The sequence below is a fragment of the Lytechinus variegatus genome, chromosome 3, assembly GCF_018143015.1.
Source record: "Lytechinus variegatus isolate NC3 chromosome 3, Lvar_3.0, whole genome shotgun sequence".
NCBI lineage: Eukaryota > Metazoa > Echinodermata > Echinoidea > Temnopleuroida > Toxopneustidae > Lytechinus > Lytechinus variegatus.
This window is the reverse complement of record NC_054742.1, coordinates 22123015-22149441: the sequence shown is the minus strand read 5'-3', so window position 1 is coordinate 22149441 and position 26427 is coordinate 22123015. Positions and strand designations below refer to the sequence as shown.

The 26427-nt window shown below is 34.7% G+C and overlaps 1 protein-coding gene across 2 annotated transcripts in view; it reads left to right on the top strand.

Annotated features, from left to right (window-relative positions):
• The window catches only part of LOC121410508 (AP-5 complex subunit beta-1-like), a 59115-nt gene that overhangs the window by 16098 nt on the left and 16590 nt on the right, over nt 1-26427 (top strand). The window contains exons 6-24 of one of the 2 annotated variants that reach the window (XM_041602654.1): nt 6029-6087; nt 7543-7597; nt 8190-8240; nt 8592-8762; nt 9563-9637; nt 9966-10109; nt 11208-11358; nt 11807-11960; nt 12280-12369; nt 12945-13080; nt 14595-14730; nt 15035-15141; nt 15512-15645; nt 16114-16249; nt 16644-16737; nt 18035-18149; nt 20431-20592; nt 22160-22275; nt 23465-23641. In XM_041602654.1, the coding sequence (XP_041458588.1) occupies nt 6029-6087; nt 7543-7597; nt 8190-8240; nt 8592-8762; nt 9563-9637; nt 9966-10109; nt 11208-11358; nt 11807-11960; nt 12280-12369; nt 12945-13080; nt 14595-14730; nt 15035-15141; nt 15512-15645; nt 16114-16249; nt 16644-16737; nt 18035-18149; nt 20431-20592; nt 22160-22275; nt 23465-23625 (2247 nt within the window). In that variant the 3' untranslated portion in view covers nt 23626-23641. Of the gene's footprint in view, nt 1-6028; nt 6088-7542; nt 7598-8189; nt 8241-8591; nt 8763-9562; nt 9638-9965; nt 10110-11207; nt 11359-11806; nt 11961-12279; nt 12370-12944; nt 13081-14594; nt 14731-15034; nt 15142-15511; nt 15646-16113; nt 16250-16643; nt 16738-18034; nt 18150-20430; nt 20593-22159; nt 22276-23464; nt 26055-26427 lie in introns of those variants that run through there. The other variant, XM_041602653.1, reaches the window with a different exon arrangement.

Below are 26427 nucleotides of genomic sequence, written 5' to 3'. Positions count from 1 at the left end.
TAATACGGCCTTGAACAGGAGACTAGATACTTATGGAATTTCATAAATTATTACGAGCGAGCGGAGCGAGCTAACTGACATTTTAGCGTTTTCTGTCATTTTGGTTTTCATATTGGTAAAACATATTTTGTAAGAAAACGTATGTCTTTGTCTTGGTTCACTTGTATTCATAAGTATACATCATGATAATCATGTATGGCCTTGTTAATGGCGATACCGTGATCATGTCGGCGACATGCGGAAATAAAAGATATAATAAAATGGAGCGAGCGAAGCGAGCGGAAATTTTTTCTGTGTTTTTCGTCGGAAACATGAGATTCTGTTCATTATTGCTGTCATATGCATTATTGGGTTGGGGAACTGTCCGTAACCAGACCAAGGAGTTATCAGGCGCTTGCCAGATAACTCCTTGACCAGACTGACCTCCGGTGAGACAAGCACGCAAAACAAAAAATGTATGCAAACAAATTAATGAAAACAATGAATATGAAATACTTACTCTAGATTCTCAAGTTAATTTGTCTTGGTGCCTCTTCGGCAAGCCGACTTAATATCTCATCGGTATTGATGGAGATCTAACGATGGATGTTAAGCAATGCTAAGCCGTTAAGGCGATCTTGACCCATAGTATTCCTGAGATATGTTTTTATTCTTTTCATTGTTGAAAACGATCTGCAAAAGAAAAAATAAAAGAAATGTGCATTCATTCACTTTAACTGCATAGGCATAATACTGCTTACATTAATAGTTCAATGTTTATCATGTAACTTTCTCGTTCCATGTTTTTATATCATGAGCACGCAAACCGAAAAGTATTAGCTTTTATTTAAAAACAAATGTCAATCGACAGTCAGAATATCTTAAAGAGCAGAATGTTTAAAATTGCGAGTATGTTATTGTTTTCTTTTTGAAGAATGAAGACCATGATGTTCAATTACATCGTAGCAATTCAGACCAATTATTTGAAATCCAAAAAACTCATCAAACCTACAAACCATGTCAAAAGATGAAATCATGACTATTCCAAAGTAAAAACTCGAAATAAATCATTTCTTTTTTTCATTTTTTTTTAACGGTTATGACACTCTTTACAAATGTGCATCTTTTATACAGTGCCGTGGGACAAAAGCAAAAGGCTGGTGGCACAGTTAAATTCCCGTTATTTGATACCTGGGAAATGCAAGCTCTCTTTTTCTGATAAACGTAACTTGTGCTCACAAAAGATACCCTATGGCCTATCCCTTCATATTAAAGACAGACATATGATATAAATTAAGAATTATTGAATTAAAATGAAAAGCATACCTTTCACTGGAGCTTGTTGAGACAGAGGGTTGCAAGAAGTTTGAGCAGGGTATGTATAGAGGGCAAGTCAATGGGATCACATCGAATGAGTGCTTCCAGTGCATTTTTGGGTTTACGGCAACAAGCACATGAAGCTTGTAAGGAGGGTCTTGTGACTTAAGAACCTGCTATTTAGTTCGCTTAGGAAATGGTCCACAAATGGTAGGAAGACAGCAATTCGGAAGAACTCTTCTGGTGAGTTTGTTTGTATGTTACATCGTTGTGCTTGTCTTCCTGCAAGTCTCGGAAGATTGATAGTCACTCCGATGGCATCACATGTCTTGGTAGCCCGTAGAAATATGTCGTTAAAGTCTATGTCTGCTTTGCTTCACATCTCCACTAGAGCTTGTACTAGTATTTGTGCGGATGACATCGCAGCAGCAAGATCAGTCGCTTCTTTCTGTAAGTCTCTGCAAAGGGGCAGGCTCTTTGAAAAGACTTCTGCAGTTAAGTGAAGTGATATTATAAACTCTGAATGCCTAATAGCGCAAAGAAGTTGGGAAGCATTTGTAGCGGAGACTCTGTCTTCCCACTCTGAAATAGACTCCAGTGAATCTGCTACTGGAAGAAGCAACTCTAAAAATGTTAGTACCAAATCATGTCTGGCTATCCATCTTGTGTGGCACAGTTGTTTAAGTTTCTCCACACGTTGTTTAGGAGACCCTGCTTTCATTGTTTCTACACTTTTTTTCAGTACAGCTTGACGCTTGGCAGTATTAAGAAAGCTGTAAACTCTTTTTATTGTTCCCATACAGTTTTCCCGCGCCAGGCCGGGGTGGACCACATGTAGTCGCGCATGCATAGCTAGCGACGCGCGTAAATTTCTAGCTGTAGCATATAGCTCCGACACATGTTACATGTTTTTCCGGAAAAAGGTCACCGCTGAGCGGGGGGGGGGGGGAATCCGCCCTCTTTTTGTCCTTACAATTTCTTGCGTCATACATTATTATGTAGGGGTACCGTGTGTCTACCAGACCGACCTCTGGGGAGACAAGCAAAAAAAAAAAAAAGGGAAAAAAAAGGAAACGAAAAGGGGGGGGGGGGTTTGAACCCCCTAAACCCCCCCCCTTGCGTATGCGCCTGATAACAATAATAATGAGTATAAATGGTGCAGTATGGATACCGTAGCTTGAATTAAAGGAAAGCATATGTGGGATAGTGTGTTGATATTGCTTGGAAAAATACCTGACATTTGATGGAATTCTGTGATTATTTTGCTAATTTTTTCAGCAATCACACATTTTACCCAATAGTCCAGGATAGGCCCCATAGGAAATTGACCAAACCTTGTTTTTTATACATACAATATTTTTTGATGGTTTCTTGTCAATTCGAGGGTGCTGATTACGAATCTGAATGATGCCACTCGTGTAACCTTGAGCATTTTCCGCAAATTGGCAAAATCCAATATGGCCGCCAAAATATGCAAATTACCCATGAAATTCATAAAATTGTCCGCACATTGGCTGTGAAATGCATGAAATTTTGTGGCAGGAGTGAAATACAATCTTAAAAAATAATTTTTGACAAAATATTTATCTTCCTGAAATTCAAAATGGCCGCCATAGGCCATTGTATACACTATCATGTACAATATGAATAGGGAAAACTATTTTTCACAAAAATGAGCACTAAACTGCAAAAATCGCGATGTATGAACGAAGTAATATATGCAAATCATCATTACTAATGAGATATATTACTTATTATGTCAAATATGGGAACATTGCTGTATTTCGATATCTAAAATAGCCGCCACTGGCCCAAAGAGTATTATGTACAATGGCAATGGCCGGGGCCAAAAAATGAGAAGATTGAGCATTAAAATGCATATTATTAAGATAAACGATTGAAATACTGACTAAAAACATAGTTGTAAATATGCCATTTATGTGGTAAATGCTGTATTTTGAAATTCAAAATGGCCGCCATAGCCCCTATATTCATCATGTACAATGCGAATAGAGAAACTAATTTTAACACGAGTAGGAAACATAAAATGCATGTAATTGTGATCTACGAGTATAATATTGTCTGACAACATGTTTTATAGCAAGACATATCATTTCTTTTGTCATACATGAGATAAATACTGTATTATGAAATTAAAAATGGCCCCTATAGGCCCTAACAGTATTATCTACAATGTGAATTGGGACATATAATTTTGTACGAATTTGGATGACATACATATAATCCTGTTGTATGAGTAAAACGTTGTTTGGAAACATTTTTTTTAATCATCGCATTTCTTCTTTCATATAGGTGATAAATACTGTATTTTGACATTCAAAATAACCTCTACAAGCCCTAACTAAATAACATGTGAATAGGGAAACTAATTTTCACAAGAGTGAGAATCATAAAATGCATATAACTGTCATGTATGGGTAAATATATTGTCTTAAACATTATTTCTAACTAAATACATCACATATTGGTCGTGGACATGGTGTAGGTAATAAATGGTGTACTTTGAAATCCAAAATGGCTGCCATAGGTCCTAAAAGTATTGTGTACATTGTAGCATGGGACATATAATTTTGACAGAATTTGGCTTTGCTTGACTCTAAATATTGCATATAATTGTGAATTGTGATGTACATGTAAAGGTGAATAATTGTCTAAAACCATGGTTTCTAACTAGAGATATCATAATGTTGTGTAATTAAGGTGATAAATGCTGCATTTTTAAATTGAAAATGGCCACCATAGGCACTTATCGTATAATATACATTTTGGGTGGAGACAAATCATGTTCACAAAAAGGGCATACGGCAGCCATTTTGAATGTTGAAATACAGTATTTATCACCTAAATTACATAAGATATGATATATTTTGTTATAAATCATGTTTTCAGACAACATTCCACTCATACATCACCATTTGACCAAGCAAAGCCAAATTCTGTTCAAATGATTTGTTCCCATTCATATTGTGTATAATACTGTAAGGGACTGTAGCGGCCATTTTAACTTAAAAATAACCGTATTTATCACCTAACTGGCAGAATAAATGATATATCTTAATACAAATTATGCTTTCAGACAATATTTTACTCATAGATCACTATTACGTGCATTTATGGTACTTACTCCTGTGAATATTGGATTCCCACCTTGCATTGTACATAATACGGTTAATGTCGATGGCGGCCATTTTGAAAGTCGAAATACAATATTTAACACAAACTTAAAACCTGAATGATATATTTCGTAAGAAAATAAGTTTTTAGACAGTATCCAATTAATTTATCACATATATATGCATTTTAGCGCTCACTCTTGTGATTTCTTTTCTCCCATTTCTCATTTCTGTATAATACTTTTAGGGCCTTTGGCAGCCATTTTGAATATCAGAATACAACATTCACCACATACATGGCATATTAGTAATATATTCCGTTAATAATTATGTTTATAGTCAGTATTCCAACTGTATAATCTTCATAATAAGCATTTTAGTGATCACTATTGAGAATTTTTTGGCCCCCATTGCCATTGTACGCAATACTGTTTGGGCCAGTGGCGGCTATTTTAGATATCAAAATACTGCAATTTTCCCATATTTGACATAATAAGTATTATAAAACGGGTTCAAGGATGTAGCCAATGGTGAGTGCGTATTCAAGTCACGTGTTCATGCTTTAATTATGCGCAACCTTCCAGTCGTGCATTTTTCGTGCAGCACTGTGCAATAGCACGTAAAAACTGATACGCGTTCAGTAAAAGAGGCTGGCTAGGATTTTGATGCGCTTACTTAGGCGCGCATAGTAGATACGCGCCTGTGATGTCATAATTGACAGTCTTGTGATCTCTTCGTCTGTGCGATCGTACACAAGTTGGAGGGATTTGAACAAGATTTCCATGAAAAATTCATTTTGCCGACCCGTGTTATAAAACAATGCACATTTTAAGATTCGTGATGTTAGTGACGATGCGAGCAACTCTCGGGTATTCACAATATTATGCAAAAGCACTCGGCGCAAGCGCCTCTTGCTTTCGCATAATTGTAAATACCCTCGAGTGTGCTGCATCGTCATAACACACTCATAAATGTGCATTAATTGTATAATATATCTCATTAGTAATGATGATTTCCATATATTACTTCTTCATACATCGCGATTTTTGCAGTTTAGTGCTCATTTTTGTGAAAATTAGTTTTCCCTATTCATATTGTACATGATAGTGTAAACAATGGCCTATGGCGGCCATTTTGAATATCAGGAAGATAAATATTTTGTCAAAAATTATTTTTTAAGATTGTATTTCACTCCTGCCACACTATTTCATGCATTTCACAGCCAATGTGCGGACAATTTTATGATTTTCATGGGTAATTTGCATATTTTGGCGGCCATATTGGATTTTGCCAATTTGCGGAAAATGCTCAAGGTTACACGAGTGGCATCATTCAGATTCGTAATCAGCACCCTCGAATTGACAAGAAACCATCAAAAAATATTGTATATATAAAAAAACAAGGTTATGCCTCTTCTATCCTGGACTACAAGTGTCATTTACCTCTTTTCTTTGTCTATAAATACAAACTCTTGGGTGGTAATTTTATTGGATTCTGTTTGAACTCATTTTGAGATCGCTACACACACTAATGGTGTTCATCTTTAATTTCTTTAATATTCACTACAGCAACTTGATTTTTCAAACCTTTCTTTTCAGACTCTTTTTGGGATGGTATTGAAAAATGGTCTTGAACAACTCCTTGAAGATCCTAATAGGTAAAATTTGAGCCTGTTTGGTGTTATAATAAGAAAATGATAATCAAATCTTATTAATAATGCTTTAAAGATGATTGAATATTAACAAAAAGGTTCTTGCTGATTGAAAATAATTTTTTTACAAGTCTCCTTTCATTTCTGTAAATTCATGTGGGCAATGTGAAAGACATATTTCTTTTAGTATTCCAGTTTTGAATGCTTCAAATGTAATTAAAGTCAGACTTTCTAATGCTATTATCCATTTGTCAATGAAAATAATCCATAATTTTCATGATTATAGATTCCATACGTTTCTTGTTAATTTATGTACAAATGTATATTTTGGCATTTTTTAGCAGCCTTTCTTTATTACCATGCATGAACCACTTTGATAAAGAATGAAAAACTATCCTGTTCTCCATTTGGATATTGTAGTTTAATAGGGGATCAAATAGAAAGTTAAATGGTTTTGATTTTGTTTTTAAATGATTTGAAAATTGAATGTAAAACACCATTGGATGCTAATGGGGAGACTATTGCATGTACTTGGAACAGTGCATTCTTGATTTTTTCGAGAGCTCACTTAGAGAATTTAAAAAGTAAAAGGGTCTGGTTTTGAACAGAATAAATAACTAATATCCAGACCTGATGAAGGATTTCTCAAAGGTTTACTTGATAACACAACAAGCTACTATGTGCTGTTACTATGTGCTGTTTTTTCCCTTTAAAAATCATTATTTTGGTTACCAGATTCATTTCACCTTGACATGTTTAGGTACAAGTATAGCTCAACAAAAAAGTCTCAAGAATGAGACCTTATTTTACAGCTCCCCAGATATGTATTACCTTTATGCATATTTCATCACCTATCAATATCCTACCAAGAGAGTAATTTATCAGATGGTATTAGTAAGTGGGTAATTGTCATAACATGTAGATGCCTGGAGGCCCCAAAAGATAGTTATAAGGATGAAAATCAAGGAGGGTTTGTGTCAAAAGTATTTACATTGCTATTGCATAATTATCGAGCATTTCACATGAGACTTTTATTTATGAATTTTTACAAAAAAGGTGATTGCAACAACAACAAAATTGCATCTACTGTCAGTTAGGGACATTACAATATATCGGCACAGAGTTTGAATATTAAAGGAATATAGATATGTAGCAAAGCTATTATTTGATTAAATGTATGTTTGTAATTTCATATTCGCATTTACCTTGTGCTTATTTAATTCTACAGTTATTGGATAAAATAGATAAAGAAATATAATAAAGTTTTCAAAGGTATATATTGAGGGAGGGCGAGTGGCAAGCAGCATGGAGATGAGAGTTATTCATTCATTAAAAAGTGACTATTTCAGCTGAGGCAAACTGTTGTACTTTATGTAATGGAGAAGTGATTCATATACTACTATGCATATTAAATTGTAAATATATATGAATGATGAGTATACTGCCTTTTTCCTCCTGCAGCTTAAATGTCAATGATTTGAGTGATTTACTGAGCAGAAGGAAGGAACCATTGAAGGTAGGATGCAAATAAATGCTCAAATTGTTTTTTTTCATAATGACATTACATGTAACCTGATAGTCTAGGAATCATAGATTTGTTGTATTATCCTGATTTATGCATTTGTTTTACAATTTATTTTTAAAACACTCATACATGTACTTCCTTATAGACAAGATTATAGACAAAATGAAATCCATTTGGCACTTTCTAGGGCAGTTTGCATGGGACAACTCTGTAAACTAATCAACCTTTTTGTACATCTGACCCCCAGTTTTACTTCACTTCATAAACTGACCAAGTCATGGTTATTTGAGAGCATTAAAGCCTGCAAAAGAACCAGAAATCAGAGACAGAATATTTCATGAAAGTTCTACAAATATGGGGTTGGACATACATATTTTATGGATTTGCCCCAAGGATTGTATAAAAAGAATCATCTTAAAATTTAAAAAAGTGTTTTACTGACATTGTATGAGATTTTTATTTTTTGTGAATTACTTGTTTTTGAAGAATTGGATGATAATCATAGATAATTCTAGTAATTCATGTAGGTTAGAACATTTAATTTAAATGTTGATTTTTCTGAACTTGTTCTCTTCTTCAATAGCCATTGAACTTGCCTGAAAAGTTTGACATCAAGATGTTTCAACTAAAAGAGGTGAATGTTTTATTCGTTTTCAAAGAGTTTTCTTTGTTTTGAATTAATATACTGTATATCATATGGATGACAAAATGATAAAGTATCATGTTTAATGATATTTTCTGTACCAAAAAGTATGTTAATATTTAACTGGAAACTTTCAAAGAGATTGTGTTACGTTTTATTTGTTTTCTATCTATTCCAATGGGTTTCCTTTAACCTTTGAGAAAATGCTTTCTATCGACCAAAAGTATTTTTAATCAAATCTCTGTTACAAATACTGTAATCTGATTTAATTAGAAAAAAATATGCATCTTGTAATTTAAGTGATTTGATTGGAAAGTACATTAAATCTTTCCATCCTTGCAGAAAATCACTAAAGAGCCTGGGCAGCTTCCAATGCACCTGGACACCCGTGAACTAAAGAGGGCCCTAACATATATTGTTGATCATCTTCCTATTATGACTCAGTCATCAGCTATGCAAGCATCTCTTCTTGTTGGTCAAAGTTTGGTCCATAGTCCTAGTATCAATCCTTTGGTAAGTGGCTTCTGAGAAGAAAAAAAAAATGATTACCAGATTCTGCACATGCTTCTCTGGAGAAAACTATATTAGAACATCAATGTTTTTCATAATTAATTTTGTAGGGTGCTACTTGGGTAAAAAGACAGGTATCCTAGTATAAGTAGATATATATGTTAACTTATTTTTCACCAAGAACAGATTTAGCACATTTTTTGGTTACTGAGATAGATAAAATATTTGTTTTTTCTATTAGCAACATGAAGTAATGTATCTCTGGGCCCCGACTTAAAAAGAGTTGCAATTGATCTGGATCAACCACAACTATGGAAAACCAGCAACGCCAACATCTAAAAATGTTTGTTTAAATTTTTTCTAGATATGATGTATGCTATTTGGTGTGCTCCTCTTTGTTTACAGAAGGACTTAGTGCAAATTTTGGTAGTAAAATTAGGATAATGATGGATTCCCACCTAGTTCAGGTTGATCAAATCAATCACAACTCTGTAAGACAGGACCATGTTCTATCACTAGATGAATTATCTGATGTATGAATCATATGAATTGGGGGAGTGGATATGGTGTATCTTGTCATCTGAAAATTTATCAGCAATCATGAACTATTCAGTTACCAATGAACCAAATCTGGTTTTCGTATGGCTTTTCATTCATTGCTGTCTTGAGTTAACTACAGGGTTTTCCCAAAGTCAGAGAGTTTGAAATAGTGAGAGGGATTTAAAATTTTTCCATTTCATTGTTTTATAGTTTTCTATAGCTTATTTGTAAGTTGAACTCAAAATTTGTCCGTTTACCGCTAGATTTTCAAGGGTCATGTATCTAACTGGGCATCATCAGCTGATATCATCCTATTTCATCTTGTTCTACTGCTCAAGGTATGGTTCTTTTAAACTTTCATAGAACTGTATGTAATGTGAAATAGCTTTGCCAAAGAACCATATTGCAACTTACTCATTGCAAATATCGATTGTCAATTTGGTTTTAAACATGCCACAAAATAATTACATTTCTTTAGTTGCTTTTAATCTTCCTTCGTATTTTTGGATGTTTCTTGAATATGTCCTTATTAGTATCAATGTATTCCATTAACATTTTGCAAGTAGACAAGACAATGAAGACATAATATTCATGTTGTAATTTTACAGAATTCATTTGTTAAAGTACTTTTAAAGGTTTATGCTGTATTTTTTAATGTTTTTTTAGGCTAAATTTCCCACTGAGATATTAAATGGTGATGAGGAATGTGTTGTATTGAGTAAATTACTTACTTGTACCAACCATCCTGCCCTGTCTCCTGGTCATCGACTTCTTGCATACCAGTGGTTACAACACTTTCCAGAAAGAGAGGTATGTATTAAGCAAGAGAGGTTTGCTGTTGGTAGAAATAACTCTGTCAAATTTGGGTTGATATGTTGTAAATTTGTAGTGGGTTTTTCTGTTATAAATATTATTGGAAGGGATGGGGAAGGAATTTTCTTTCTTTTATTTTGTTTGTGTTTTTGATCTATTATTTTAGTTTAGCAGTATGTTTTTTTAAACATGATCTCATCTGAAAAGCCAAACAAGAGTCTGATCAGTCTTTTGAATTACCCTTATTTTTTAAATATTTGTATGAGGAAACACAATCTCATGAGTGTATTGATTGCCAGGCCTCTCTTTGAGAATATTGATGCAGTCGGTCTTAAGTTTGGCATTGAGTTTAATTTAGTACAATGTTTGTAAGATGCTCAACTGGTGATGTTTGAAGGTTTGCATGGTGGTATGAGCAATCAGTATGGTGGTTTGTGGAGTGTTGTGGCCCAGTGGATTAGTCTTCGGACTTTGAAACAGAGGGTCGTGGGTTCAAATCCCAGCCATGGCGTAATTTCCTTCATTAAGAAACTAATCCACAGTGTGCTGCACTCAACCCAGGTGAGGTAAATGGGTACCGGTAGGAAGTAATTTCTTAAAAAGCTGTGTGCGCTGTGAACGCGTAGCTTAGCCGAGTAATATAGGAGCGCCTTGAGCACCTAACAAGGTGGATATGTGCGCAATATAAATACCCTATATTATTATTATTATCGCGGAAGAGGTTTACCGTACTGTAATGTCCTGGAGGGACTGAGATAAGAAAAGTGGATAGAAATGGAGACGAAATGGAAAGGCGAGAAAGTAGAGATTTGAAAGTAGAGCCTGTCTGCTTCTCAACATTCCACTCTGTCTGGCTTACAGTCCTTTTAAGGATCACACTCATTTTTAAAAGAGTACTCTTCTTGCAAATCCCTGTAAACTGTAAACCTCTTCCACGAATGCTCAACTGGGGTACAAATCACTGCTTCGTTTAAAAAAAATTAATGTAAGAAAATATGTTTGCAATATCTTTATAATGATTTTGTTTTTATTTATGCTAACTCTATTGCTTTAAGGCTGAAATTTGCTTTTATGTTTACTTTATTTCTTGCTTAGCCAATCTTTCCTCATTGTAAACCTCATCTCCCTGGATGTCTCTTCACTGAGCACTACACAAACTTCTTTCCTACAATATTTGATGGTTTAGATACATCTCTTGTCAAACTCAATCTACTTAGCCAATGTTATGTGCCCACAACTATACATGGTAAGCCTTGCTACTGTGCTCTGTTTTGAGTCTTGATTTTACCCAAGTGCGCAATAGTGCAAAGACTACATGCAGTAGCTGCAGTCATATTATCAGGATGTACAAAGAAAACAATTTATTGTAATAGATCCTGTTGATAGGCACATAATGTTATTTAGATGACAAAATGCTGTACCTCTAAAACAAGCTTCCTATTCAGGTGAATGAAAACTAGGGTTGTCACACAAATATCTGTGATAAGGTTTATAACTTTAATGTTTGGGGAAGGGAGGGAAAGTATAGAGCTAGTATATGGGCAGGAGATAATTTTCCTTTCTATGTATAGATTAATGCAAAAGAAGTAATTTATTACTCAAATGTAATTAAATTCGATCTTAGGGAATTTAATGAATGTCACCATCTTTTATGAATATCACTCAAACATTTGTATTTAAAATGTTCTCATTAGATACCTCATCTGCTACTTTGATGGGTTGTGTTGATCTTCTTGGGAAGTCCCTGGAATATGGAATAGTGGGTAGGCCAGCCACCTCCTGGTATCGCTTACTGTTCAGTATGCTACAGAGGCATTATGGGACTGTATTGAGAGAAGAAATCATGAAGTAAGTTATTCACTCATACATAGTGGACCTATTTGCATATACATCCATTTTGACTAGGAAATTCACTAGTTGATTAAAAAAAGCCTTTTTATTTTTCATGAGCTTTTCGCCTCGATGATTAAGACAAAGAAAACACTGTATAAATATTATTTTTGAAGGAAAATTCAAGAACCCTTTTTATATTAGATGGCCTTTCCCCCTCAACGATTAAGGCAAAGAAAGCGCTTTATAAATCTTATGTTCAAAGTTACGATGTTCATTCATTTGGAATGTTTTTTTTTATTAATTCATTGTTGATATTTGTTTGTTTATTTTACAGTGCTGTTGTTAAAGTTACTGTTAAGAACCCAAAGTATACTCCACACACAGTGAACTTCATTGAGAGTATGCAGAAAGTTACATCAGATAAGTAAGTTCTACCACTGTAATTAGTGAACTATTGAAAGCAAGCCGGCAGGAAAGAGGACATTGAGTTTTGCCATATATGGCAGATCATGCACGTAACATACTTTCCTGTTTCTTTAATTCAACACTTTTGATTTCTGAGAGTATGGAACTTAAACATGCCTACATCTTTTTATGTAACATGTAGGTTGTGTAACTTTAGCATGCAAATTTAGTGTCAAACAGTGTATACCTTTGGTGTTTTGATAAATTTCTTCAAAGTTGTCAATGTCTACAGTAAGCCCAAATGCTCATGGCTGCCATTACTTCACCACTTATGATGGTAACCTGTATACAGTAAATTCATTGTTTGTAGTTTGACACTAAGGGGACACAAATAAATGTAATTCTCTGCTATGAAATTATCAAATAAACTTTTGAGTAAAAAAATGATTATGTATTAAGTTACAAAGCTTTTCAATGAAATATATTTCTTTAGAAAATATTTCTAAACAGAATTTTCCTGCATTCATGATTTGTAAATAGCATGGAAATTATGACTAACTCCATCAATCAACATTTGTTGTGTTGAATTACCAGGAGTTTTACTGTGCTTCTTCTTGAGACACTCCTTCAACATGTTGTCACATCAGATGTTCACAATAAAGAGGCTGATTTAGAAAATTATCTTCTCATTCTTCAGAGGGCAGCTCAAGAAACTGAAATATCCCCAAAGGTAAGTGTGCTCATGTTGCCCTTAGTGCCTTTTTATGGGTATATAGTGATGATATTCCCCTTTTCTTTAATGCTCAACATATCAGGCCAAATGTCTTTAAAGTGCTTCACAGTTATGTTATTACCAAGGCTTCCAGTTTGATAAGTCTGGCCATGTTCAAGTGACATGGCATTGACTTGTTTTATCCTTATCTTCTAATAAAGAGATTTCATGAGAACTTTGTTAGGCTGAGGTGGGAACAGCAGTTCAGAGTCTGATACAGGCTCTGTACCAATTTGTTGCATGTTTGGTGCATTGGTTTTAATAAACTTGCCTCTCCATAATGTGTAGTGTCAGAGACTTTATCTTCTGTCCTCTTGCAACCTCTTTCCTGTCTTGTGTGTTTGTGTTATGACATATTTTACACCTTGATTTGGACATGAATGGGGGTACATAGATGCCCTTGTACGCGATGTAAAGTATGCAGAATATAGAATGATCTGGGATTCAGTTTGTGTCGCACATTTATAGAATCTGAACATCACTTTGAATAGACTGTTTGGCAATACTAAAGATGTATGCAGAAATGGAGATACACATTTAAGAGACTCTATGAGAAAGTTAATTATACATTATGCATCCATTAATGATATTGCTCTTTCAAATTTTGATGCGATTCCTTGTTTCAGTTCATTCTATTAATGTATGATCTGTGCTGTTTCTTGCCCTAACAGTGAGAAAAGGCAAAGTAGAAATAGTGAATTTCTACTCCATTAAAATCACAGCCAGGACATTTTGCATTCTGTAGCAATTCTTTTTATAGTCAGTTTCCTCATAAAGGGTTGGTTGTATTAATTTTTGCTATCAAAGAACACAAATTGAAGAAAATTGATGCATCCATAAACAAAAATATTACAGCTCTTCAAATGTCTAATGATGTGATAGTTATATCTCACCAAAGTGCTTTGACTTGCATACATAGTAAGTTTGTGGTTTTGTACACAAGTCAATATACTAGTATCCTCAACAAAACTACAAGACCATGGTATAGATGTATGGACTGCTACAAGGGGACCACAATATACTGCTTTTTTCAGGCTTGTTAGGCACCTGAAAGCCAAAAGAAACAACCTTGTCTCTCATAGCAGTCCATATATCTTTTATGACCAGAATTATTATGAAATCTAGATCCAAAATGGTCTGACATGTTGAGATTCATCATTTATTGGAACAATAGTTCTACCTCACAAAAATCATTGCTTCTTAGTTCAGGCCTTAACCTTTTTCAAGTCAAACATCAGTATGTTGGGAACCAGTTAATACTCTGTCAATGATTAATATGTTTTAATATTCTGTACAGTAATGTGTTTATATTGAAACAATATTCAATAAGATATTAGGGCTGAAACAAGCATGGTATTGGTTAGGGCAGGCTGTGGTCTATTGATGCCAGCTAATGCAGGTGCACCCTGTGTCTAAATATATTTATATTACTGCAACAATTATTTATTTCTGTATTTGAATAATTTTCTTAGCCTATCTTAGACTACCTCCAGATGCTACTGCATAGAACATCACTGATGCAGGATGGATCCTGGTTTCTAGGCAACAAGATACTTTCTGTATGTCATCAGTTGCTCCAAGTCCATAGCAAGGCTGGTATTTACTCTGGTAGGTTATTTTTTTAATAAAAATTCTTTGAGAAACATTGTTTAGGTAAAATGACAGTTCATTTATTTTGCACATCCTGGTGAATTTGGGCAAGACAATGGTAACAGAATAACAAATTAGAGATGATAAGTCATTATTTGCAAGTCTGGTTTGATGATTACTGTGGCTCCTTTTTCATTTGGAGGTAAGTCCTAGCAGTGGTAATGATTTCAAAACAAATTTTAACCGAATCCAATCAAATGAGCCCCAAGTATTTTTTAAATTCAAATTATGTGCAGAAGTATGTTTTGCTTCACTTTTTCAGATATGGGTGACACACTCTACACTCTATTCACTGGGCATCAGGATATAGAGATAAGGGATAGAGCTTGTCTCTACTATGCAATACTCACCAATCTATCAAGTGAAAAGGTATGCCGATTTTAAACTGTTCTATATGGATCTAGTTTTAGAATTTCTTTTGACATTTATAAATTTGCTTATCTTGTTGGGAGCAAACATATTGGGTACACACATGAGGGGGGAGGGATCTCCTACTGTCCATTAATGGCAAACAATAGTTCTGTGATGAGATTTGGTTGCATTATTCATACTTTAAGTTAAATTTGAGAATTCTTATGATTTTCTAAAATACTTTTCTAATAAGTTTGTTGGTTGTATAATTTGTAATAAACTCTGTATCCAACACCCAATTGAAACATAAAGAGGAAAAATTGACTTTTTGGTCTACAACATTACAACGCTTGATTTTTACATCAGTGACATTCTTTCTTAATAACAGATTAGCCAGATTTTATCATCCATTGGTTCAGCTGAGGATTCTCAGAATCTAACGAGGCTAGTAACAGGTAGTGCTAGTGTTAAGCCTGCTGGAGCAGTTGATACATTAAATCAAACAGTCTTCAAATTGACCAGGTAAAAATACACTCTTCTCTCGGTTCTCCCTCTTTCTCATTCCTTGTCTTCCCCATTCCCTTTGCTTCTCTATTTTCCCCAAAAAATTAGTAATGCACGAGTCAAATTTATTCAGAAACATTCTTCACCCCTCCTATTGTTCAGGAAATAAATGACTGAATAGATAATGATTGGCAGAAATATAGTAAATTTTGCCTCACCTTCTGTAAATCTAATCAAGCTAAGTTGATGAGATTTGTGAGACCAAAACATGCAAACCATCTCCTATGCCAATTTTTTGCTTAATCAGCTTCCTGTTGTCTCGAGAAATTTGTCCAAGTGAGAGTGATCAGTATTTGTTTAAAGACTAGTGATAGTTTTTAGCACAACTACTAAAATAAGCTTTTTATCTGTTAAAAAATATGTTATTTCCAAGCAACCATATATCTCTGATTGTGATTTCTTTTCTTTCTGTGTTATCTCTGTCAGAATTAGAAAACGAACATCATCACACCGCATTAGTAAAGATTTTTCTTCCTCTGTAACCAAATACCACGAAGCTCTACAATCACTATCATCAGAGAGTACTACATGCATATACATTGATTATTATCTTCACTTTGATGTAAGTTGATTTCTCTTGAATAAATACTTGCTTAAATTTTACAAGTCAACCTTTTATGGAAATGTCACACTTTCTTTGAGATCTATTTTACTTATTTTTTTCAAGGGTCATTTAATTGGTAGTGCCGCATATGCTGAAGTTATTTGTTGTAGTCCCTATATCATTTATACATGTGAATGGCTTGCATTTCAAATTATACCTTCAGACCAATGATAATAAATACATTGACAATACTTTGAATGTCAAAATTGAAAACCGAATATATTTAATCATTATCAAACAATGAAACCTTTGTAAAGAAGTAAGTTTGTGACATAGTTTTCTTCCATTTAATTTAAAAGATTGTGATGTATTTTTTATATAAACAATTGGTATTTTATTGCATCTATGACAGGAACGTTTCTTGGAAGATATTCCTGATTCTATGAGACACCTTTATGCAGTGATTCTTCATATAGATACACCTGCTGCATATCAGTCAATAGAAGGTATTGATTTAAACATTTTCAGTTAAAAAAACAAAGTAATGCTGTTTTATAGTTTTGCTTATTTTATGAAACAATTATACACTTGTAGTATGTAAATGAGAGAGCTGATGATGACATACCCTCACAATTTTTTTTTTGCATTTTACTATGCGAATTATTATTCCACATGATCAAGGAGTAATCAAAACTTGTTTTACATTACTGTGAGGAAAAATGAAATATTTTATTTTTATTTATTTGATGTTGAAAACAATACAAAAGAAATAGTGGGTTGGTGAGTAAGTCATTCAATTTGTATAACCAACCAGGATGTGCATATCAATTTTTGCGAATTTGACTGAAACTGTAATATGTTATAATTTTCTTATTTTAAACCCTTTAAAGGGGTATGCACGTTGTCATGAATATTCATTTGATGTGCTGATGATGTCACACTCCCAATTTCCTTTATGTTATGTTATTACATGAAATCATAATTTTTTCATTTTTCATACATGTGTGAATGATATATCTCTCTTATAATGAAATAAGTTGCAGCAATGAATTGAATATCTAATTCACTTTATCAGTTGTTATTCCAATATTTTTGGTTCTTGAAGGAAAAAAATATGTAAAAACCTAATTTCTTATAATAAAATACAAAAGAACAAGTGGAGATTTGACATCATCGGTTTGCTCATAGAATATTCATGAAGACATGCCTAGAATTGTTTCACCGGAATAATGCAAATAAGTTCCATAACTTTGTTATTCCTTGTCCGAATTTGATCATATTTTCAGAGTTTTGTTTGTCTGATTTTTCTTTATCTGTTCAAATTATATTATTTTCAGCAAGGGGTACCCCTTTAAATCCTATTTTGATGAAATTTTCATGTTCTTTTTTTCTCTTTGTTTGTGATTTTTCTTTATTCATATTCTTTCCTCATGGGGGGGGGAGATTTTTAAAGAACTGTTCTTACATGATCTTGATCAAAATTTATCGCATTACATTATCAGTCAGGGATTTTTTCTACAATATTTCACAATTGATACATTTTTGCTACTATTATTACTCTACCTGACTTCAATAATAATAGAGCAATCTGATGGAATGTTTAGAGTAAGCTATTAGCTCAATATCCACTGTGCACTGAGGTTGTACTCTGTTTTACTATCTAATGAATGACAATATTGTTGTGGTGGAACAGAGAGTAAAGGAAATATCCATTGAAGAATCAATCCTTGTTTTGTAGGCCAAGTTTTATAACTTAGGTCATTCCTATTTTTCCTTTGTCATATCCATGTCTGTTCTCTCAAGATATGACTGTTGCATCACTGTCAGTCGAAAATTCATCTGAACCCAAAGATGGCTGTCAGATGGTCACATTAGCACTCTACCCCAGAGAACCTATACCTACATCTTTATCTGTAAGGTAAATAATACTTGGGGCAAAGCGAGAAAGTTGCAATTGGTTGTTAGTAAAAAATACCCCCCCCCAAAAAAAATGATTTTGCAACTTATTTCTGGTGTGCCTAATGCAACAGAAATAAGTAGCTACACATATAGTTTAAATGATCTGTATGTTTAAAATTTATAATCAATTGCAAATTGATTCTTGTGGTACTCTTTAATATAATTTCTACTAAGTTACTATAAGTTACAGTTTTAAGTTGGTCAACGATCAGTAAGTGTGAAGTGTGATATTTAATTTTCATGTTAAATCACCAGTTTAGCTTGTTCGTGTCAAGAGCTGATATGCTTACTGTAGTAAAATGTCAAAATGGATTAGTAATGGTCCTGAATTAAATGACAATGGTTTTTAAAAGTGAAATGGTATAATGCTGCAAATGTTACACCACTTCAAATGAATGCTAAAAAAATTTATGTTCAATGCCCACTTAGTTTGTTGTACTCGAGCAAATGAGAGGCTGAATTTCAAACATTTGTTCCATTTCACACATACACGTACCATCCAAAGTGTACCATTGCACGGGTCAGGAAAAGGTGACGTCACTATGATAAAAATATGATTCAACGCATTGCATGTGATTTGTAAATGCAGGCCCGATACACGTAGGGCTGGGCTTACTGGATGAAATGCGCATTGCTGCTGCAGATCAGATGCTTCTTTGAAAGGATTTTCCTTTTGTTTTCAAAATTTTCATTCTTATTTTCATAGATTTATGAAGGAAAGAAAAAAGATTATTGTTTGTATTTCCTCTAACTTCTGAGGCGTTGTCAAACACAAATAGCGAATATTTATTGTTATTTGTGCAATGGTGTGAGACACTTTATTCAACTTGGCTAATGCCTCGTTGAATAGACCATCTTTCTTTCACCTTATGTGAAATCTCCCACCTTCACACTCATCCCTATTCGCTATTCGTATAATACTGCATGCTTGTCAATTTACTTATTCAAACTAATCTCAATATGGGTATTAATTTTAATCAATTTATCAAATACATTTATGACTGATTAATTAAGTGATAAGAGATATGTATATACATGAAACCCATCTTTAATTGAAAATGAATATAATTTGTTTTTGTCTCACCTGCGAAGCAAAGTGAGACTATAGGCGCCGCTTTTCCGACGGCGGCGGCGACGGCGGCGGCGGCGGCGGCGGCGGCGTCAACATCAAATCTTAACCTGAGGTTAAGTTTTTGAAATGATGTCATAACTTAGAAAGTATATGGACCTAGTTCATAAAACTTGGCCATAAGGTTAATCAAGTATTACTGAACATCCTATTAGAGTTTCATGTCACATGACCAAGGTCAAAGGTCATTTAGGGTCAATGAACTTAGACCATGTTGGAGGAATCAACATCGAAATCTTAACCTGAGGTTAAGTTTTTGAAATGTCATCATAACTTAGAAAATATATGGACCTAGTTCATGAAACTTGGACATAAGGTTAATCAAGTATCACTGAACATCCTGCATGAGTTTCACGTCACATGACCAAGGTCAAAGGTCATTTAGGGTCAATGAACTTTGGCCGAATTGGGGATATCTGTTGAATTCCCATCATAACTTTGAAAGTTTATGGATCTGATTAATGAAACTTGGACATAATAGTAATCAAGCATCACTGAACATTTTGTGCAAGTTTCAGGTCTCATGATTAAGGTCAAAGGTCATTTAGGGTCAATGAACTTTGGCCGAATCGGGGGTATCTGTTGAATTACCATCATAACTTTGAAAGTTTATTGGTCTAGTTCATTGAACTTGGACATTAGAGTAATCAAGTATCACTGAACATCCTGTGCTCATTTCAGGTCACATGACCAAGGTCAAAGGTCAATGAACTTTGGCCGAATTGGGTGTATCTGTTGAATTACCATCATAACTTTGAATGTTTATGGATCTGATTCATGAAACTTGTACATAAGAGTAATCAAGTATCACTGAACATCCTGTGCGAGTTTCAGGTCACATGATCAAGGTCAAAGGTCATGTAAGGTCAATGAACTTTGGCCATGTTGGGGTTTTTCGTTGAATAACCACCATCATATCTCTGTAAGTTTATTGGTCTAGTTCATAAAAAGTGGTCTAGTTCATTAAACTTGGACATAAGAGTAACCATGTATCACTGAACATCTTGTGCGAGTTAGAGTAGTATTCATAGTCAGCACTGCTGCTATATTGAACCGCGTGATGCAGGTGAGACAGCCAGAGGCATTCCACTTGTTGTCTTGTTTCTTCTAGTGCAATGTTTAGTAGCAGTGATGGTCAAACTTGTGTGTGCAAATTGGAACCTGTTGAAGTGACCTTTGATGACCTCTTCATCCCCATTCCCATCATGCCTTCTTTACGTCTTGATCTCTTCAATGAAATATGGGAGAGCATCAGACAAGATGAGCAGACAAGGTTAGATTGATTTTACACAAATATGATGATTCATTAGCTAATACAGTTAATTACATTAATATATTTCAGTGCCTATTTAAATAAATGGGCAAGATGGCTTTAGTGGTAGAGCACCTGTCTCATGAATTGGATGACGTGGGATCGTTTGATCCCTAGCCGAGTCATACCAAAGACTTTTAAAAATGGGACTTTCTGCCTTCTTACTAGGTGCTCAGCATTTAGATTGGAGAAGAGTAACAATAACATATTATGTTATGCAGGGCCTGTGGGTAGAGCAGTTTTCTAACTGAAGTGGCTACCCGGGGTAAATAACTTTTATTGTTATAATTTATTATTTATGAAAATGGTACATGTTGTGAGCTCAGGAATTCAACTTCCTGATAAAAAGAGTTGAGTTGTCAAGTTATTTTTCATGCAGGGATGCCAGAGCTCTAGCTATAACTGGAAATCTGGCTTTTTCATTTTGTTTACTGTAAGTTCCGGCTAGTCGAGTTTTCTCAGGCTGGCCGTTCAGAGAGCAAAGCATGGCATTCGCTCCCGTATTATGCACAGACCCCATGTCTGCCACTAAAGCATGCCGTCATCTTGATTTCTGTGCAAATACAATGCGGTAGTCTTTTTTTCTTTTTTGATTGGTTATTTTGAAGATACGATCCTAAATTTGCAAGAACGTCTGCGAACTCTGAACAAAACCACAGATTTCTTTATTTTTAGCACATTTTCTGCAACCCAGCTTCTGGAAATATTGCACAGATTCCGCATTTTTGAAAGAAAGAATGACTTTTAAAAGGACTATAAATCGGGACTTTCATGGGGTGAGTTATAGTACCTGTGTATATTATAACAATATGTTTAGTATGTGTAGTGCACCCTGTGGTGATTGACTGTGCTGCAGAAATGAGTTAGCCATGTCGAATGGAAGCATGTATCCAATTCCGGAAGTGTTAGTCTATGTTCTTGTAAACTTCATTATGACATCATCGTTTCTTATAAATTATGTTATGTCAAACTTGAGCTGAATATTGGGGAAGATGATACCTGAAATAGGTTCAGATTGAACCAGCAACAACTTACATGATATAGAAACCTAGAGCTTCCAGGGCCCTTATGCAGACCCTAGCGGGACGTGACTTCACGCTTGTGATCTGCATTTAGTGCACATTTATAATTTACCTTCCAAAAAATTTTCAGGCCCTGGGACCATTTGCTACTGGCATCCCTGATCATAGCATGTGTGCATTTTGCATACCAGTATGCACATTTATGACATCATAATAGAATCGGGTGGATATGATTACACTTCATGTGGCTCACAAATTTGATTGTAACTTCACTAGATATACTCAACAGTAGAGCTAACGCCTGATTTGAAAATATTGCCATTAACATCCTTAAAGGGTTGGGAGGGGTTTTTAAATGGATTAGTGAAGCATACAACAGAAAAAGCAACAATTGTCTGCAGGTTACTTGTCTCACCCATATGGATGACTGTAGAGGGTCATTGGCATATCCAATCAGAGGATTTCAGTCATACAAATTGTTTTACTCTTTTATTTTTTTTTAACAGACCAGAATCTATGAGTGCTGAATCAATTTGTACTGTAGCTCTAGGATCAGAATCAATACAGAGGATAGTGCAGTCCCAATTAGTGGATTACATTGTGATTTCAGATGAAGTACAAGGTAAGAAGAAAGAAGTTTATAATATTTGGCAACAAAATATATTTCCGATGATAGAAAGATAAATATATGTCATATTTGATCTTAATATGTTGTGATATGAATTATTGAGCTCATCATGTGATTCATGATATTTTAAGTCAAAGCTGTGCATGACCAATTTACCTGTATTCAGAGCTCCAGCTTAGTTTAAAACATTGTCTGAATGGGCTAAAGTTATGGAAAGCTGCAAGTGTTGATCATTTGCTTATACTTCTAGTGGGACTCCTCATTCCTATGTTCACATTGTTGTGGAAACTGTTATATTTATCATGTCAATCGGGCCTGTAACATTTTGAGTGCCAGATGTGATAATAAATTGATCATCAAGACATGGAGATTTATATCCCATGTAGCTATCCATAATCAATCCAAACTTTACACCACGCTTTAAGTTAAACCAGAGTTTAAAATAGGACCATATGTGATAATAAATTGATCATCAAGACATGGAGATTTATATCCCATGTAGCTATCCATAATCAATTCAAACTTTACACCACACTTTAAGTTAAACCAGAGTTTAAAATACAGGCCATTATCTTGTAAGTTTTGGAATTATCTACTAACCGACTTTAAACATTGCAATTCTTTAAACAAATATCTTAATGACAATTTCTTAGCTCTCTAGTGTTCCTCTTAACTATCGTCAGTCCAACTACCTATGTTTTTTTTTCTCCTTCCTCTTTCTCTTTCTTTTCTTGTAACAAATTCATAATATAAACCAGTTGAAAATTACTTATAATTTTATTAATAGGGAAACTATAAATTACAAACTGCTTTTTGATATTTTGCCCTTCATATCCTCATATATCTGTCTCCAATCTGAATGTTCAATTGTATAACCTTTGTTTTATTTGTTATGAATAATGGTGATGTATTATATTATTTCATCATTGATGATTTACTGTCTTTTGTTGGACATTGCATTGTACTTGATATTTTGTGAGATATGAAAAGTAACCAAAACCAAACCAAACTAAGTTATTCATGACTTACCTCCTTTTATACATGTAATTATATGGATTAGTTAACATGTAAGGAATATCAATTATAGTTCATAATTTGCAGTATAGCTCTCTTTAACACAACTATGCCAATCATTCAGTTTTGTAATTTTATCATAATCAACCTTTTATATTTCTTGTTTCAGATGGAAGAACAATAAATCTTGCCTTGCTGCTGCCACCTCAATGGCATCTGTTGCTACAGTTACAGCTTCAGGAAAACATCACTGTGGTATCCATGGTAACAGATAACTGGAAGATGTTACCTCTTGTCAATCAGTACTTACTCAATTTAGAAGATCACTGACATTGAGGAGTGAGATGTAAGAGAAAGCTCCTTTAAAATATAAAAGACAAAGTTTTGTAATAATATTTTTTATAGGAAATCAATTATATTTTTCTTATGTGGAGGACCCAGTGTAGTGGATTGAATTACGTATGAAAGACTTGGTAATTAATTCATTTCAGTTGTTGTAGATTGTCCTGTTGTGATTCATATTCTAATTATCTGAATGTACCTAGAATATCCAAGCATACTCAGCTTGATGGGTCATGATAAATTCCTTTCGTAGTTTTCTTCATCATCAGTAATTATCTTGTATCAACCTAGTAGTTATCTATATTCCACTTATTATGATCCCTTCTGCAGTCATGACGGCGCTAATGCAGTTTCACACTGGCCGACTACCAGCCAATTTCACCACCACCAATACTTCGCAAATGTTATAAAAATCTCTCAATCCCATTTCAAGGTCAAATTGTGCCCAGCATCATATTTTGCCACTTTCTGAAACAATTCAAATTTTCGTTTGATTCTAATCTTGGATTGGATTGAAATCATTACCTGCATGTTCCTGTTCCACACACAAGGTGTTCCTTATCGCAAAGAGTATTGTGAGCTGAAATTATCAAGCAAATTTCTCTCTATTTTGTATGGTAGCCACGATGGAAACTTGGAAATTTTCCTTTCACTTTGCCTGGAATGAAAAAAAGAGAGAGAAGGGGGGGGTCGAGAAAAAAACTTAGACTTGAACTTTTCAGGTAGAGAGCGAGAGACAGGGGAATAGTAAAAAAGAAATGGGAGGTAATAAATTTACAGCTGGGGCGCCAATTTGAAGTTGACCGGGGGAGCCTTTTGAACCTTTTTACCCAAGAATAATGCCCCCTTACAAACGCGTTCAGTGCCCCTTTCATTTCAGAAGGACCTGTTTTATGTGTTAACGAGTGCCTGTTGCCTTCTTATAAGTGCCCATTATCGTATCAGAGAAGTTGCCCTTCTCTTAAAACCGCTCATTTTATGCCCGATCAGTGCTCGTTTTACTTATTTTCTGACTACAATTGCATTTTTTTTAATGAAAAAAGGTTCCTTTAGACTGTTTTATTGCCCCCTTTAGTTGCCCTTTTTCATAGTGAAATTCTTCTTCTGTAGTGCACCCTTTTCCACCTCTGATCAAGTGCCCCATTTGATTAGGGCCTATGCCCTTATTTACTTTTGATAAATGCCCTTTTTTATAGTTTGGTCGAAATGTACAGTTTGTTAATGTAAGGTATTTACAATTAGCACCCTTCATTTTCTGCAGGGGCATCTGAATCGGGATGAGATGCACTTGCTCATTCCCCCCCCAAAAAATAGACCCCAAAGAATTTCACGACCAAGAAAAAAAAAAAGAAAAGGAAAGAAAAGGGGTGAAATATGTATTATTCTCCAAATATTATGTTAAACTCCATCACAAAATTTTGCTTGCTGCTTTGCTTGCTCCCAGCTTTTAAGCAACGTCTGCCCCTCATTGTTTGGGGCTAATTACGCTACTAGGGAATATATGCTTTAAAAAAAAAATTGTAAATGTGCCCTTTTTCCCTGTGCCCCCCCCCCACTTTTAAATTCGCTCTGCCAGCCCTGCAATGTTATAACGATTAAATGCGTTAATTAGAGATTTGTTAGGAATCATGGTATCATTTTTTTCACTCACATGGTATTCATGTATATTACACCTCCTCGTTTATACATATATATATATATATATATGTGTTTATTCATGCCTGATAAATGAGAATCGTTAAGCTATTCGAATCGTGCGTTTTTTCGTGGCTTTTATTCAACATTATTTACTGTCAGTTTTACATGCCTCATTTTCCATGGTAATACATGAATACACATTAATATCATGAATCTTGTAATTGTAAAACCCACCTGAATTCACATCATATCATGAATATTGTAATTGTAAAGTCAGGGTAACACAAATACAGAACTAGTGCTGAAATCTATGCTGAAAAATGAGGAATTATGTGAATAAATGCAATCTGCACCCCATACATAAACCTTGAATCAAAATATGTGAAAACCAAGTAAGTAGCCAGAGAAGGGTTAACCCACGGCTAGAACCCCCTCACAAACGAATGTCCCCTCTGCATTGCCACGAGCCCCCCCTTGCTAGCCGTCAGGAATGCCCGATCAGACGGGGAAGTTTTTTATGTACCCAGGGTGCACCGCCCATTCCCAGCTTTCATCAACGATTCCAGCAAAAGTTTTTCCAACCGGGCCCCCATCACTTCCCTTCAGGTATACCTCCCCGCATGTAAAATCGAGCGAGGCTCCTGGTCGAAATTACAAGTATTACGACTGCTAATATCATTTCTAGTTATATGCAAGTGTGATGAAGGCCCAAATCGATAAATTCCGCCAACGAGCGAAAAGCTCGCCGCCAAAGAACACTTCTTAGGTAAGGTAGTTTGCCTCAAAGGAAAATTCACAAGAACGGGGTAATACACCCAAACAATGTTTTTTTTTTTTTTTTTTTTTTTTCACAACCGAAAGGATATCTTGCAATATTCTCACATATTTGCCATGCTTGAATTTTTTTCGTTTTACTATGCCAATGACAAACACCCACCCCAAAATTCTATCCTCATCTACTGCTTAAGGTTTCAAATGAGTCCCTTCACATATGGGTCACTACTTATCCAAACTTCGTAATATTCATGAAGTTTCAAAATCCGTTGAACAAATAAAGAAAATGACGGGCCTTCAAAAGCCCTAACAAGAAAAGGGGGGCGTTGCCTGTCCCGCTCTATATGAGGTGGGCGTGACTATTACTTGAATGCTTCC